The sequence below is a fragment of the Lycium ferocissimum genome, chromosome 2, assembly GCF_029784015.1.
Source record: "Lycium ferocissimum isolate CSIRO_LF1 chromosome 2, AGI_CSIRO_Lferr_CH_V1, whole genome shotgun sequence".
Classification (NCBI taxonomy): Eukaryota; Viridiplantae; Streptophyta; class Magnoliopsida; order Solanales; family Solanaceae; genus Lycium; species Lycium ferocissimum.
Genome location: NC_081343.1, coordinates 54,098,581 through 54,117,104, shown reverse-complemented (window position 1 = coordinate 54,117,104; position 18,524 = coordinate 54,098,581). Strand labels below are relative to the sequence as shown.

The following is an 18,524-nucleotide window of genomic DNA, read 5'->3' as shown; positions in this document are numbered from 1 at the left end:
TTTCACATTGCAGAAATAAGTAGACTAAAACCAAAATAATGATTAAAAGGTATAAAATATTTATAATTATTTATGAAAAACTAATATCATATATATAAATAGTTATACAATTTGTATATATAATTTATCGACTTGGTTAAGTTATTTTTCCGATTTTTTAATAGAACATAAACGAAACCAAATATTGTCAATTTTTAAAATTCAAAACCAAGCAAAAGTAAATATAGGTTTTTTTAACCGATTTGGTTCGATTTTTCACCAAACCGTGAACACCCCTAGTTGTAACCAAACTTGATCAACAATTTTATAATTCACGTACTGCGCATCTCGTTGGGAAAAAAAATACTTAATGATTTCAGCTTTTTAAATAATAGTACATGTGCGTGGAACCATTCTGTAATACATTTAAAATTAGCGTAGACTTTCAACTTTAATTTAGTGTTTCATATTGATGACAACAAACGATGAGCTAAGTAGGATCACGTCATATTTAAGCATTTACTCCCTCCGTCCCAAAATCAGTGTATAAATAATTTATTAAAAACCCCGTATGTTGTGTTTGTTAGAATCCAAAACTAACAAACTTTAAAAAATGTGAGTGAATTTTAAATATGGAGATGAAGTAATTATTAGCACTTTTGCTTGGTCATTTCAATTAATGGGCACTGAAAGCATGTTTCATGCATTAGAAAACCCAAGAGATGATTTTGCTTCACTATAAATACATGGTCTAATTGATAAGAACATACCAAAGAAAAAACAAAGAGATAAAGAGAGCAAAAAGGCATAAAAGAAAAGAATGGCTAACATGGCTGAGAAATGGGAGGAACTTAGTGGGAAAAACAATTGGGATGGGCTATTAGACGATCCATTGGATGTTGATCTCCGTAGATACATCATCCAATATGGAGAATTGGCTCATGTAACTTATGACACCTTCATTTCGGATCCAAAATCTAAGAATGCAGGAGCTAGCAGATACTCGATGGAAAATCTTCTTTCTAGAGCTGGACTTGACCCGCTCAAGTATAAAGTAACCAAATACTTCTATGCTACCTCATCCATTCCACTTCCTAGTGCTTTTCTTGTGAAATCATTGTCAAGGGAAGCATGGAGTAAGGAATCGAATTTTATGGGGTACATTGCTGTTGCTACTGATGAGGGCAAAGTTTCACTAGGAAGGAGGGATATTCACTACTAAAAAATCCTGATTTACCTAGGGAATTTACCGAGGGACGTCCATCGATAAACAGGATTTACCGAGGGACACCATCGGTACTAGGCTCGTAGGGAATTTGACCGTTGGTAAATAATACCGAGGGACACTCTCGGCAAATACCGATGGAGACCCTCACACATCCCTCGGTACTTCCCTTCCATCATATTGAAGCAAAATTAAATATACCGAGGGACGACTCTCGATACTTAAAAAATATATATAATATTGATATATCATTCTTGAGGGACAAGAATCGGTATATTAATTTTAATCAAATTAAATTTTTAAATACACCGAGGGACAACCCTCGATAAATATAAATATTTCACAATTAGATTTTTCATTTTACCGAGGAATGTCCATCGGTAAGCTAAATGAAAAGCACTTTGATAGTTGAAAAATAATGAGGGACGTCCCTCGGTCCACCTGAAAATACGAGATTTACAATTACACATGTTACCGAGGGACTCGTATCGGTAAGTCCCTCAATATTTACGGTAATATTTTGGCAAGCATTGCCTATTTTTCACCGTAGCACCTTTGTTATAAAAAACATCTCAATAGCTGATTCAATAAGAATCGAAACGCATCCAACAACACCATCAAAACAATAATAAAAACACATCAAAATAATTCAAACATTAAAATTAAGCCAACAAAAAACGTACGAATCCAACCAACTTCAATGTTATCCAAACATATACCATCCCACTAGACTTCAAACAATCCAAAATAACATAAGTTAGAACAAAAATAACAACGGACACCTAATACTCCATTTCGACCTCTCCATGCTCCTGATCCTCCTCATCCTCTACATCCTCACCATCATCATGATCGGGGCTCGGGGGCGGAGAGCGAGGCAACTTGATGAGGTTACACACCTGATTCTTGAGTTCTTTGACATCTGACTCAAGATTTATCCTACGTCGCTCCTCCTCCAACCTTTTCTTACGTTCCTCCTCATAATTCCTAGCAAGTTCCCGAAGTTCGTGTCGCATCTCCTCAAGTCGCTCATTTGACACGGTGGCGAACTTCCTATACCTTGCAATCCACGGTGGAGGCGGTGAAAGTTCTTCTCGGAGCAAAGGCCGTATGCTCTTCCCTTCGTAACGCCGCCGACCACGTCCAACCAACGGAGATAGTTTGTTCCTCCGATGGCATGATTGTATTGCCTTGATCATCGGTCGATCGACTCCTAGTGAGCTCCTCCATCGCTTGAATATACCGATTCTACATAAAAATTAAACTTTAGTATATAAATAAACAGTATGCCAAAATGGATCTTTATACTTTACATTGCAATACAGGGAAAAATATACACAACAGATAGGCTTCATATTTGGGGTTAGGGCTGAACACGAAAAACCGAAAAACCGAACCAAACCGATAACCAAACCGAACCGGAAAAAAAACCGACATTTATTTGGTTTGATTTGGTTTGGTTTTTAAATTTAAAAACCGACTATATTTGGTTTGGTTTTGGTTTCAAGTCTTAAAAAACCGAAAAAAAACCGAACCAAACCGACTTTATATATTATGTTAAAAATTAAATTTGTATATATATGTGTATGTATTTTAATTTTTTTATGAAAACATTACAATTTATATTATGTTTTTATACTCTTGGGCCATGCTTTTGAATTAAACGGGCAATTCGCGAATTGCCCTTCGTTTGGGGTGGTCTTTAAATTTTGCCCTCATATTTGAAATCTTTAAATTTTGCCGTTCGGCTAAAACCCATAGGTTCCCGAGGTTCGAACCCACACGCAAAAAAAATTTAAAAAAAATTAACGAAGGCAGAGTTAAATTTCGCTATGCCCCCAACGGCATACACTTGTGAAGGAATTACCAAAGTTATGCCGGACCTGGCATACTTATGCCTTATGGGCAGACTTGGCATAAGTATGCCGGGTCCGGCATAACTTTGATAATTCCTTCACAAAGTTATGCCGGGTCCGGCATAAAAGTTTGCCTATTAAATTTTGCCTTATAAGGCAAACTTTTAGTTATACCTTAAGGAAAACTTATGCCTTATGGGGCATACTTTTAGTTATGTTTTATGGGACACACTTTTAGCTAAGGCATTACTAAAAGTTTCCCTTAAAAAGTTAAAAAAATATATATATATGCTTCAAGGGAAAGTCTGCCCCCTCCGGCAGACTTTTAGTTATGTTCAACTAAAAGTCGCGAGGAGGGGCAGACTTTTAGTTGTGTTATAAAAGTACGGAGGGGGCAGACTTTTAGTTGTGTTTAAGTAAAAGTCTGCCGGAGGGGGCAGACTTTTAGTTGTGTTTAAGTAAAAGTCTGCCGAAGGGGGCAGACTTTGCCTTATATATATATATATATATATATATATATATATATATATATATATTTTTTTTTTTTTTTTTATTTTTTACTTTTCAAGGTAAACTTTTAGTTATGCCTTAACTAAAAAGTATGCCCCAAAGACATAACTAAAAGTATGCCCATAATGCGAAAGTTTTCCTTAAGGCATAACTTAAACTTTGCCTTATAAGGTCACAGTTTACTTCATTACTTGTCTTCCTGCTGGATTCAAAGCTCCTAGAGCTATGATTTCAGCTTAATATCATTTTGTCTATGTAAAAAGTGCTATCAATAGTTGAAATTCCACCTACTTTACTAAGCAAAAAAAAAAAGTAGACAGATATCAGTAAAAATACTCAAATTGCCTTGTGTCTAACTGCTAATATATCAGACTTCTAAGGAAGTTCTGATTTTATAACCCTGAATCCAGTGATCTCCTGTCACGACCCAAATCATGGATCATGCGGGCACCCACACTAACCCTCCCTGGTGGGCGAACCCTTCAGATAACTACCTTAATTTGATACAACATGCGGAATAAATACTTTTATTATAAGAAATTCCCAAAATCTGGTCTAGACTCATACAAGAGCTTCTAAGAAGTTTACAATTTGAATAGATAACGTAAAACTCCGGATACGACTATCGTTTAAGGATAGAGAACAACAGAAATCTAAGGAGAGACTCATTGCAATAGCTCACCCAAACGTCTTTGACGAATGCCTCGAAACGGTCGTGAGACTCACTTAACATCACACGAAATAACTCTACACTCCCGGAAGGAGTGTAGCAAGAGTAGTATGAGCACAACACTAGGCTCGTAGGTATCATAGGCCGACTAAGACTAGATAACGTATATAAAGGCAACAAGCAAGAAAACATATAAACCAACAAGTACAAGTCAATATGAATCCATATCCACGAAACAAGTCATCTTTTATGTTATAGCATCTAAACCTCAATTGTGCCAAGTCTTAGTATAATCAATCCGAATCGAAGAATCACGTAGTATCACAACAATCAACGGGAACCAAGATATAATGCAATGCAATAATGTATGTAGGATGAATGCAATGCATATGCGATGCTTTAACAACATGTCCCGACGGAGCTTAACTCCACGTCTCGGCGATCATGACCCATGGGGGACCCGCGAAGTCCATGTACCACTCGCTCCGGAATATAACCTCGGATCACGAGCACACTCTCACGATCCCGGCAAAGACCTCGGGCATCGGACACTCCATCGTTCCCGGCAAGAAACCTCGGGCAACAAACACTATCTCTCTTCTTACCCTCTCTCGGCAAAGACCTCGGAGGCTACACTCTCTCACATATCATCATTAGTGCCATAACCATGCATATATCAATGTATCATGGAAATGCATATGAGTATGATGAATGTAATGTTAAAAACCAATTCAATCCGAAAGGCCGAGGACACATGGAATACAAGTAATATCGTGAATTGGATAAGGCACACAAAAAAGCCACAATGGAATCACCATTCTCATCTCCATATCAATCAAGTAAAACACCGCAATATCATAGCCATGATATATCATTAGTCACGATACTCAATGTCTCAAGTGGCAACGAGCACAAAAAAAAAAATAGATCAAGATAAGTCAACAACACAACGGGATGTGTAGCCCCCAAATCATACAACAAGGTCCAACCTAAGAAAATATCTAACCCAACTTGATACCCGCAGGTTTATATGCATTCTCAACAATATCATCTAAACATACGCTTCGCTAATCAAAGTCTCACCATAAGGTAAACCGTAACCTACCTCAATGCCGAACAGGTGTCACGAACTCCCATGCCAAAGCTTTTCCTTCTGAAGTGCTTCCGATCGGACAAGGTCTTTAGTGCTTATTCGTCACACAATATGTGTACGCTACCCAATAATACTTCAACCTATATTAAGACGCCAACAACTATGGTTAAGCTACAGGGAGATTCAAACGTATTCTAACGTTAGTAACTCCTTTCTAGATGTTTAGGCGATGTTTTCTCTTGTATCTAAACCAACCACATACTACCAATACAACATCAATAATTATGTGTTCAATACCAATCCGGACAGCCCACACAATATTCTAAACAGCCCACATTCATAACATGCAATAACGATTCACATACGGCTTCGACATTCTCAAGTTACTTTTATTAGTTTGTAGCCTTAACGTTTGCATGTAACAACTTATAACAGCCCATCCAACATACAATATGATGTATACTCTTAACTTATAATTATTCTTTCCAACTTAATGAAAACACAAGTCCAAAACAGTCCACTACCACAACATGTCCAAAACAGTTATCTCCTAACCGACAACATAATAATGTTCGGAATTCTTGCAAACGTTCACGAACATACTAAGCCAACCACATGCGATTTTTATACATCATTTCATGTCTTCTTTTCATATAATTTTAGTAAGTTATGACCAGCTATCCACACGACAAGTACAACATCAATTCATACGCAACTACGCTATATCGTCATTTTTATAATCCTTAAAACAACTCACAAATGACTTTAGTTTCAACTCCAACCATTAAACACCTTCATTTCCATCATAAAATTCATGATAATAACAATCAAAATATCAAGTAAAAAACAGTTCACTAACTTCTTCACAAAACAGTCCACACACGGCTACACCATGCTTCAACATCGCTCACATAAAATCATAGATTCAACCATTTTCATACTAACATAACTTCACCTTTAACCTTCCAATTCTTTTCATTCTTTTTACCATGAGATCTATGATAGTAACAACCATATTTATTAAAGAAAATCAGTCCATTAATTCCACCAAAACAGTCCCTACGACAACTAACATTCCAACACCAACTTTCATGATTTTATGCATGCGATTCATGTTCGTCAAGTTACAACCATACTTCAACATCAACACATATAACCCCATAACTACCATCATGTTCCAACATCAACACACCTTATTTCATGCATACAACTTATATTCACACATCTACATCACCCTTAATACATGAAAAGAAAGTTAGATCTTACCTTGACAACTTGACTTCTCTACTTGGCTAGAGTTGGTGACTTGAGATGGAAATGGTTCTTGTTGCTCCAAAGACTATCTTCACGTTTTAGGGACCTTCTAAAGGGTTGAAACACCTTGGAAAATAATTTTTGGATCAAGACTCAAAGGGCTCAAAAATCAGCCCCTTGGCCGAAAGCTTCCTCTTTCCCTCTCTAGGTTTTCTTTCTTTGTTGTGAAGTTGAAATGAATGTAATGGCTGATTCCTTAGTCATTATTTGGTTCAACTTTGATGCCTACAAGTTGGTCACATGCTCCACTTATGGCATGATTCATTCCATTAACTTTACACTTTAAATTTTCTAATTTGTTTTCTACAACTTTTGGCCAACCTCACCTTCTTGTTTCTCCTTTCTTCTTTCTTTTCAATTGTTTACAAGACAATTGTATGTGTGGTGAATGATTCATACACCACCCTTTGTCCATTGTAATCATGCCAAGATGGATGAGCAATATTTAATGTAAAATGATCCCTCCACCATGTTATGTCCTCCTAAAACAATGTATACTTTCATAAAGTAGTGGATGCTCAAATATTCAATTGTATGCTTCAACTTTTTCTCCTCAAAATTTTCAGCCCTATGGCCGAATGTAACTTGTGTGTTTCTTCCAAATTTAATTGTCCACAATATGTTGAAAATGTAGTGGATGAATCAACATTTAATTGCATATTTGTATGTCTTCCATAGTAGTCTTATTTAAGATGACTTTGAGTCATCTTTTGGACATGGCATGTTAATGTTCATATTGGCTCATTGTTGCCACTAATTTTAACTTAACACCACGATTAAGTAGTTTCTAATTTCCATTAATGCTTCTATACCAAACAAAATTTGTAGATAAATTGTGACTTCAAACGAAATCGGAAGTTAAAGTCTCTACTTTGTATCTTGAGATAGTCTTAATACTCAGCCCGACTTGAATCATCCATATCTCCTTACCCCGATATCATTTTGACGAGCTGTTTGTTGCGTTGCAAACTAGACTCGATGAACTTAATTTTAGGCTTTTGAAACACCTTAAAACTCTTCATATACTAGGAGATATGCCTCCTACAATATAGGCTAAAATCGGGTCCGAGATTTTACTAAAATTGTTCCGATTCATTTCGTTTAACTTCTAATCCTCTTCCAACCTCATGTAACCTCTTATACATACATATACACAGTCATTTACATCCATAACAATTCATATACATGTCTCGAAGGGTCCGTAGAATCACAATAACCATAAGTAGAACTCACAAAGCTTCGACGAAACTCCAATCGAAAAAGTATATTCCTATCTTTTGTCCATCTTCTATATCATTACTAATAATCTCAAATACTTTAAAAGGTCACTCACATTACCTCATATACATACTCATAACGCGATTTCAAATCCTTTAGGTTACCGAAGTCACCTCGAGATACTTAAGACAACCATATTTATAACGATATTCTTACTAACTCGATTAACTTTCCTTGAACCTTCTTAACTCATTCTTTCTTGTTTTAATACAAGTAGCAAGGATTATTATGGAGTGTGACATTCTCCCCTCCTTTAGAACATTCGTCCTCGCATGTCAAATGAGGACTAAAACTCGTCAATTAAATAACCGAATCACCCGTTATCGCAGACTATAGACAGCAAGATTTGACCACGAAAAGGGTGTTTTAGGAATATTATGCCTAAAAGTGCTAAACGACCAAATGGGTCGTTACATCTCCATTTTGTGTCCATAGAATAAACCAAAGTGGAAAACAAAAACTGTTGCTACTAACAAATGAGACATAAAATGCTTATATAACTATCTTTCTAAACTAAACTATACTTCCAAAAAAATACATATATATAAAAGCTCTACCATATTTTACATTACTTGAATATTTTAGTGTATTTGACAAAGACTAAGCTTTGTCGATGATATCAGGCATTAAGTGCTTTTCTTAACTTACATAGGAATTGACATTGACAATCCATAATAATTCATAATGAAACACATTTTATAGTTCATGAATAAGCATTAAATGTTTTATTTGCGGTATTTAAGTGATCGGTGTCTTATGTCTTACCAATACCATAAAAACAATATTACTAGTCAAATATATTTCACATAAGTTTAGAGCTTACATAGGTATCCTCTTTGCCGAGATGGCTCGAACTAAACTTCTTTTCCGTCTTACAATTTCGTATGTGTCTTCTTCCATACCTCATGACGATTGGGTGGTCTACCAAGAGTAACTTGCTGCAAATGAAATAAACAAAGTTAATGTTTTTTGTCATTATTTGTAATTGTATTTGCTACCATCCAAATGGTTAAACAATTACCAATTTCCTCATAGATTGTCCCGTGGACATTTAACCACAAGTGTGCAATGAGCCACCCTTCTTCACTTTCGAGCCGCCTTTGTTGACGCTCTTCTTTTGAAAAAAAAAAAAAAAAGCGTAGGCCGATATTGATTAAGCTCCTCCCGTCTGTCCCCAAGCCGGCCCGGGTTTTGACCTTTTTTCCGAAGCTTCGGAAAAAATGTTTGACAAATTGAGAACTCGTGTCTTTGTAAAATTACTTCTAATAACATTATCCTCGACGACAAATGAGTTCCACGTACACTTTTTCTAAAACAAATATGTAACAAACATCGGAGAAACGGATGTCCGGAAGTTTACACTAAGAACACAAAATTAGACGATGAAATATCGTATTATCTCCCGTTTAAGTATTAAAGATCATCTGACAATCCATTGATCTGGTTTTGATAGTAGATAACACTATGAAAATCACGGAACTTTGATACGTTCATTTTCTATTTTCCCAAGTTCGATTGTAATTCTCATTGAACACGAATCCGATAGTCTTTGTCGATAGCACGACAAATTAGAATCTCTGACAAACTCTTAATGCTTGTTGCTAAGTTCAAGTCTCTGACGATTCTGGGCTCTTTTCTAATAAGCAATGTTAATGTTTACATAGAAGTAGTGTCTAGTTTGGAAAACTCGGTCCTCCTATTTAAACATGAAAGATTTCCCTTTTCTTGTGATTTTTCTTTATCAACTCTACCAAATACATACCATAAACTCATTAAGGATCCTTTCTTAACGTATGACACGGCACTTCACCCCACGTCGCGAAGGCACCACTATAAAGTTTTTGTATTATTTGAGATTGCATTTGCGAACCTAGAAGGATAAAACTAGCAAAACAACAATTTTAAAACAATTACCAATTTCCTCCTAGATGGATACCCCAAAACAACAAAGGTGGACACAACTCCACCAGGTTGCCATACATGATGTGTAACTACATTCGGAGGAGCGATCACTTTGTCTCATAAAACATCGGGAAAACAACAAGTCCATTTGTTGCGGCTTTAAAGAAATTCATGAGCATCTCAAGAATTCTATAAATGATGCTGTCGATGCTAATTCAAGAGAAGAAATGCAAGAATGATCCACTAGATGAAAGAGGACACGAGGTTTTAAATTTATTGAGATTATGTGGAAAGGTAATGAAAACCTCTACTTTTCATTAAGGATAGCTAAAAACAACATACTTGTTCTTTGAAGTGAGAGATGGACAAAGCTCCTAGAGTGTGTGATGCATCACCTGCACACACATGCTGATGTTTCTTTGCTTCTTTAGTTACAACTGGAGGAAATTACAAGGATAAACTACAAGAAAGGGGCCTTGTGTCCTTTGTCTCGGGTGGAAATTTCCTAATTTGTAACTAAGGGAGGTACAATTGGTGTGCATAAATGTAGCATTTTGTTCAAATGAGACATTGTACACCGGGATCTTTGTCCACTACAGAAGACAAGTAATGAAGTAAAAATACTCGTGACCTTATAAGGCAAAGTTTAAGTTATGCCTTAAGGAAAACTTTTGTTGCATTATGGGTACTTTTAGTTATGTCTTTGGGGCATACTTTTTAGTTAAGGCATAACTAAAATATTTACCTTGAAAAGTAAAAAATAAAAAATAAAAATATATATATATATATATATATATATATATATATATATATATAAAAAAGTCTTTATTGACATTAAGTGACGGCGTTACTTTTCTTAAACACAACTAAAAACAAACACTTTTACTAAACACAACTAAAAGTATATATGACATGTTTAATATTTTACTTAACACAACTTTGAAAGTCCCCCTCCGTCGAATTTTCCGTTGAACATTTCTTCTTCCATGGAGGGGTGGTCTACTTTCCTTGAAGCATATATATTTTTTTTTTGTCACTTTTTAAGGGAAACTTTTAGTAAATGGTGTGAATCCATTTCCTCCTAACACAAACCCCAACCACGGAATTCATTTAGCATAAGCCTAAAATGTTTGAAAATTATATCTTTGCACATAAAAAATTCAATCCAACCCATTTAAGCAACATATGAAATCAAGATATTTCCTATTAAAATCTAGAAAGATGACAAATTTTAAAAAGAATACTTCAAATTCCTTCAAAATAATTGCGTAATTAATGACTTCAAATAATAAACCTTACCTCTTCAAGAATATAGAAAAAACCGTAACTTTGTCTCCACTTTGAAATTGCAAAGTCAATTTTTTTGCTTTGTGTTCGGTGTTGCTTCCAATTCCACAAATTGGGTATCTTACGCCTGTATTCTCAAACTAATTCATGTCTCTTAGCTTTCCTCTGTTCGTGATTGAAGTGGCGCCATTGAGAATTTTGCCTGTGATTGAAGTGGCGCCGTTGAGAAGAGAGCAGCACAAATGATTCTACGTAGTCCTCATTCTCTGTAGTCCTGTGAATGAATTTTGCCTCCGAATGTTTGTTTGGGGAAATGGAATGATTAGGTTAAAAGTGCTCTATTTTTCTTTTAGCTAAAATAAATGGCGCCTAAGTTCCCGCTGTTGTTTTTTTCCCCCAACTTTTTTCAGTTCTAGCGCCTAAGTTTCTTTTATTCTAGCTTTAGTTTTTTAATTTTTTTTTTAACACAAATAGGGATGGGTAATGGAATGTATATACTCTCTCCGTTTCAATTTATGTGAACCATTTGATTTTATATGAAATTTTAAAAAATAGAGAAAGCTTTAAACTTGTGATGTTAAATGAGTCACATATATTTTATGTGGCTATAAATCATTGCATAAAGGTAAATTGTTTCTAATTATACAACGAGATCATTCTTTTTAGCATGGACTAATAAAAAAATAAGTTCACATAAATTGAAACGGAGGGGTATTAAACTATTTATAATCTTTGAGATAATAAGTAAATAAAAATATTAAATTTAGATAATAACCATCAAATTTTGTAGAAAACTTGCAAAACAATTTACTTTAAACAAATTGATAACTCAAATTAGCCTATTTTAGATCGAATCACCAGTTGAATAAAATTTTAACTTAACAAAAGATATATTATATATTTGTGAAGACAAAATTGAGATTGTTTTAATAAAAGATGAATTTATTATAAAAGAGTGAAAATAAAATTTTGTTTGGGAATGTCAAACCAAATTATCTCCAAACAAATCAAGAATGACTAAACTTATACAATTTTTTTCATAATATTGTTTTCTCAAAATAACTAAGGCCTCATTTGTTTATATGAAAATTAAGACGTCAAAATCTAAACGCATATCTTAATATTTAAGATATGCATTAAGAATTATATGTCTGAATCTAAATACACATATGAATACTAAGATATTGTGTTAAGGTCTGAATACTACATTATTAAGAGTTAAGACAGTTTGCTTTACGATATCTGAATGTGTAAAATATGTCTTTATTTTAAAAAAAATTAGTATGAAATTTAATACAATACAAAATGAATCTAATATGTTATCAATAAAATATTTTTTAAAATATTATATGAAGGCTGGTGTGGTGGCAATACTAGAGGTGGTCTTGTAGGTGTCAACGAAGATGGTGTCGGCTAATGGTGGTATTGTAGGTAGTAGCTAGTGGTAATGAATGCTGGTAGTAGTTGGTGGTGGTGATTGATAGTGATAGCTAATAATGTTGGTAAATGGCGACGGTGATTGACGATACATAGTGGTGAAGGATGACGGTGATAGACGATATATAGTGGTATTTGATTGTGGTGATTGCGGGTAGTCATGAGCGATGGTGTGTTGTAAAAATGGTGGTTGGTGGTGATGATTGTAAATAGTGACTAGTGGCATTGTACGTTGATTATAGTAATTGATAATGGCAGTGGTTGTGAGTAGTGACAGTTAATAATGGTAGGCAGTGACAATAATTGATAATGATGGGAGATGTCGTAATGGTAGCGATAATTAAATAGAGGAAACGATGAGCTGCCATCTTTGTATAATTTTTTTAATCGACATTTTAATGATATTAAGACTTTGTTACAGATCTTTAATAATCATTCGGACACATTAAGTAGTTGTAACATAATAGATTAATATCACAAATACAATTTCACGTCTTTGTAATTATTGACGTATAGGCTAATCAATCAATGATATTTCTTAAAAATACCACTCATGCACTATAGACTACTTAGTGTAATTATCGATTTATAAGTTAATCAATCAGTATTACTTAAGAATACCACTAATATACTTCTACTTACTAGAATTATTATATAATAGACTTATCAATCACTAACATTACTAAACAATACTTCTAATACAACACACTTTAACCATTGTCAATTTATAAGCTAAACAATCATTAACTTTTATTAAGGATGCCACTAAGAACACTTCTATTTATACTATCACTTTTTAAACTTATCACTTATAACATTCTTTAGAGTGCTATCACTATACACTTTTACTCGGTACAATAAATAAGTGGTACTAGTTAATTTTCTTATGATAAGTCTAGAAATGTAATATAACTGAAAAAGAAAAAAAAAAACTTTAAACAATTGCCGAGGGACTTACCAATTGACACCATCGCTATTTTTTATTTAAAAAATATAAAATAATTATTTATTAAATAATCAATTTTACATATTTAATTTACCAAGAGACATCCCTCGGTAATTTCAAAAAGAAAACTCAAAATAATTATATCTACTCTATCGAGAGACTCCTCGGTACATTTTATTTAATTTTCATTTATTTTTTATTAACATACGATGGTGTCCTCGGTACGGAAAAAAAGAAATTCAAAATATTTATATTTATATTACCGAGGGTCTCTCTCGAAAAATTTTAATTTGTTTTTTATTATGTACCGATAGAGTCCCTCGGTATAGTCAATTAAATGTTGACTTTAAAAAAGTCAAATAATTTACCGAGTCCTGTCCCTCGGTATCTTTAAAAAAATTAAAAATTAAAATATTTGACTTTTCCGAAATATTAGTGACATCAAATTTGTCCCTCGGTAACCCGTGTAGGTAAATAGCTTGTTTTTAGTAGTGATTGTAATTGCTTGGAGAGGAACAATTCAGACACTGGAGTGGGTGGATGATCTTGAATTTGCACTTGTCAAAGGAACAAAAATATTTGGTTCATCATGGCTTCATTTCACACCTTTGCTGCATCATGGCTTCTACAACATTTATACATCAGAAGATCCAAAATCAAGGTTTAATCAAACTAGTGCCAGAGACCAGGTACATATGAATTTGCTTACTTGCATGTTTTTCTTAGTTTTGATTGTTGAAGTGTATAATCATCACATATTTAGAGGGTGCTTGTCTAGGCTTATAAGCTGGTAAAACTGATTTGTAAGTACTTTTTGACTTATTTACGAGTTTGATAAACATAAAAAATGCTGCATAATTTATTACATCAGAAGATGATTTTATGTTTTTCTTAGATTGGTGTATAATCATCACATATTTAGAGGGTGCTTGTCTAGGCTTATAAGCTGGTAAAACTGATTTGTAGTTTTTTGACCAAGTTTTTTTAAGTCAAATTAAGCAAAAAGTCATAATTTATTCATCCGTAATTTTTGATTTTTTTTGACCAATTTTTTTTTACTATTTCATCCGTAATATTTTTTTCTAATTCTCGAAATAACAAACTGCTAACTTTTTCTTCATTCTGTTATATGATGTTCCTCTTTTTCTTTATTAGATTGCATTTAGAATTTATAATTTCTTGTAAAAAATTTACGCATATTTCAGGTCCTTGAAGAAGTGAAAAGATTGGTTGAGGAATATAAGCATGAAGAGGTCAGCATAACTGTGACTGGGCATAGCCTAGGTGCATCACTTGCAACACTAAATGCAGTTGACATAGCTTACAATGGTATAAACAAGTCAAGCAGTGGCAAAGAGTTCCCAGTGACAGCTTTTGTATTCGCAAGTCCTAAAGTTGGGGAACTTCTTTTTCAGAATGCAGTTTCCAAACTGGAACACCTTCACATCTTGAGAATTCATAACGTATTCGATATTGTTCCGGCATATCCGGCCATTGGCTATTTCGACGTTGGGAAGGTAATAATGATTGACACCACAAAATCCACCTATTTGAAGCATCATCCTTTGGACCCCCACACACAGCATAATTTGGAGGGTTACTTGCACGGAATTGATGGTACCCAAGGATCAGGAGATTTTAAACTAGAGGTGCATCGCGATCTCGCACTTGTCAACAGGGTATGGGACATTCTAAAAGATGAATATCTTGTCCCTGGGGCTTGGTGGATCGAGAAGAACAAAGCAATGGTTCAGCAAAAAGATGGAACTTGGCTTCTTATGGATGGCGAGGATTATGACTTATGAGAACTATGATTTTATTTATTTTATTTCATGTAATGTGTGAATAAAGGGCTCTTTCGCCAGCTTGAAAAAGAGCACCATACGTATAATATGGTTCCCTTAATAATACAGGATAAGGAATAGCTGTACGCCTAAAGCTGGAAATAAGGTTGTCCTTTCTGGTCCCTAAGGCGATGAAGCTGAAACAGATGTTATATTTTAATTTATGTGTCAATTTCTGTGATGCTTTTTTTTTTTTTTTAATTATTGTGAGAGAGATATAATGGATCTTACGGCTTGTTTGGATGGTTGTTACCTATTTTATTGTATCATGTTGTTATTTTAAATACAATATGTGTTTTGATTACTACTTTAAGTTTATTATATTGTATTATTAAATCCATAGTTACGTAACAACGAAAAGTTCTATTTTACGAAATGACTAGTTTGGTGTGGTTGCATTGTTACCTTTTTTTTTTCCTCATTTTGACTTTAATTGTTTATTATTTTATAATCCTGTTTTTATCCTTTATCCTACCTTTTTTTTAATTTTTTTAATAATAACTCTACGCCGTATATCCTACTTTTTTTTATAATATTGTAAGTTTATTCTTCAGCTTATTGATGTGTGGCATTATATATCAATGAAAATGATGCAATCTATCCAGACGTTGTTTCATCAAAACAATATATCACATACAACAATACAATACAATACAATACATTATGAAATTACGTGTAAGAACCATCCAAACAAACTGTTAATGTATTGATGCACAATATGATAAAAAAATATCATAGTAGTGTTAAATATGGTGGGTTAAGGAGCCCCAGTCAATAAATTAAGATCTAATATGTAAAACCAAGAGAGATGCATAATGCTTTGCCTCTTGAATGTTGCTGTGAAGGGAGGGTAATCACTGTAATGAAAAATTAAGGATAATGGATACACTCCACTTTCCTTCTTTCAAAATCAGAAAAGCGAAGACCTCAAACCTGGAAGCTGCAAAATATCTGATTGCAACTTAATCAATAGTTCATTAGAATGAGAATGTACACATATTTCTAATATTTCTGTAAGGCTAATTGATGTGTATCTTTAACTTATATTTATGCACCCTAAACGCATTAGGACGCAATTCAACATCAGTGAAAAAATCGCATATATATATATAAGGTAGGTTGGGATCAACACTAAGACCCGGTGCCACCACAAAGAGGATTTAACTAAATAAAGAGTTCTTTAAAATGAGAACAACTACACAAATATAAATGATTATATTTTTTATTCAAAAAATATTTGCTTGATGTATGTATTGCGAATAACAAGACTGACTAACTCAAATATCTTTCTCATAATTATTGGTCAAACCTGCGATATGGATACAAACAAGGAGCACTGACTCGCTCAGTAATACCTGTGATTGGACTTTACAAAGTGTACTGAAGGATTGATTACCTTGCGCATTCAAATTAACTAGTTTTAGGCGTATGCCATACTAATCGGTTCATTATTTTTTTCAAATATTCATCTTGACTTTTTTCTTGTTTTTGATATTTCAAAACATATAATTTAAATGTGAAGATGGGCAATTTCAACTATAGTTGCAAGTTGCAACTTGCAAATGCTAGAGTAATATTTTGCAATCTAATATAGTTCATACACGTTAGTTTTTTGTTTGTATGATTGAAAAAGCAATCAGCTGGCAATATTTATGATTATATTACTTAAGATTTTTCTAAAATTTAATTATTAAATTGAAAAATTATTATCAATTCGTGATTCAGTAATTCAAATGACATATTAGAAGGATTGTATAACAATTTTTTTTAAAGCTATTGTATAACAAATTAAGCCTTTATTGGACAGCTTTTGTCGTTTACGAGTATTCTCCCTTTAAAGTTAAACTGTTAAAGATGATGTCAAGCCTTAACCTCATTTAAACATTTTAAGACTCGACGTAGTTGACCTTTTTTAAAAAGAAATACCTACTACAGTACTTTCTTTGTTTTCATCTTATGACAGTCATGCTTGTTTTGGATGGTTGTTACACACAATTTCATAATATATCGTATTGTGTTGTGCTATATTATTTTGATGAAACATTGTTTGGATAGATTGTATCGCTTTTATCGTTGCATAATGCCACACATTAATAATCTAAAGAATAAACTTACGATATTTTAAAGAAAAGCAACATACGGGGGTAGAGTTATTATTAAAAAAAGGGAAAAGGCTCAAATATGTCATCGAACTATCGGAAATAGCTCATTTATGCCACTCGTCAATAATTTGATTCATTTATGTCATCGCCGTTACCAAAATGGCTCATCCATGCCATCGCCGTTACCAAAATGACTCATTCATGTCATTTTTCATTAACACCGGTTTTACATGTATGACATGTGACCTCCAATTAGAAGTGCACGTCATTTAATTAAATCAATTTTTTAAATCCCAAATCAATATGCTTATTACTTGGATATATGTGCAATGACAAAAATGTGTAGTCAAGTCAAATTCCAAGAAAGTGCTCAAGTTAATGTAAGTTGTATATTATTTACTGCATTTTCACTAATTACAAACATTAGTTACCAAAACGTATCAAGTAATAGTGTAAAACTACAATGTTACAGATGGGGGAAATAAGATTATGGTTGTGGATGGGTCGGTTGTATGTGTTAGATTTTTTATCAATTTGGGATTTAAAATTGGGCTTGTTTAATTAAGCATTGTGGACTTACCTCTATTAGAGCCATGTCGTATGTTTATTATAAAATAAGCATTAATGAAAAATGGCATGGATGAGCCATTTTAATAGCAGCGATGGCATAAATGAACCAAAGCTATTACGAGCGGCATAAATAGTTTATTTAAAGATAGTTGATGCAGATATTTGTGCACTTTTAAGTTATAAAATTTATGTTAAAATGATAAATTGTACTTACATGTGGTCATCTAATTCTAAATTTAACATAGTTGAATATTGTCCGAACCTAAAAGCTAAGTTCTTGCTTTGTTAACAACAAATATTTAACTCGTTGAAACATATGAAATTATAGATGGTAATGCTCACAGTTGGACGTAAAAAATATGTGCACAAAGCGATAGATAGAATGTTAAGTGTTCATCTTTATAAAAATTAATATAATGATTTACAAAAACAAAAACATAGTGAAAGGAGTATATATTTAAATAGACGAGATTTTCTAACTTAAATAGAATAAGATAAGTTCCTACTACTT

At 33.5% G+C, this 18,524-nt stretch overlaps 1 protein-coding gene across 1 annotated transcript; it reads left to right on the top strand.

Annotated features, from left to right (window-relative positions):
- Positions 1 to 606: 606 nt before the first annotated feature.
- On the top strand, positions 607 to 15,576 carry LOC132048200 (phospholipase A1-IIbeta-like). The gene is made up of 3 exons (XM_059439111.1): positions 607 to 1,192; positions 13,995 to 14,186; positions 14,703 to 15,576. Exons 1-3 carry the CDS (start codon positions 800 to 802, stop codon positions 15,300 to 15,302), a joined length of 1,185 nt encoding a protein of 394 aa, XP_059295094.1. The 5' UTR covers positions 607 to 799; the 3' UTR covers positions 15,303 to 15,576.
- The last annotated feature ends 2,948 nt before the right edge of the window (positions 15,577 to 18,524 follow it).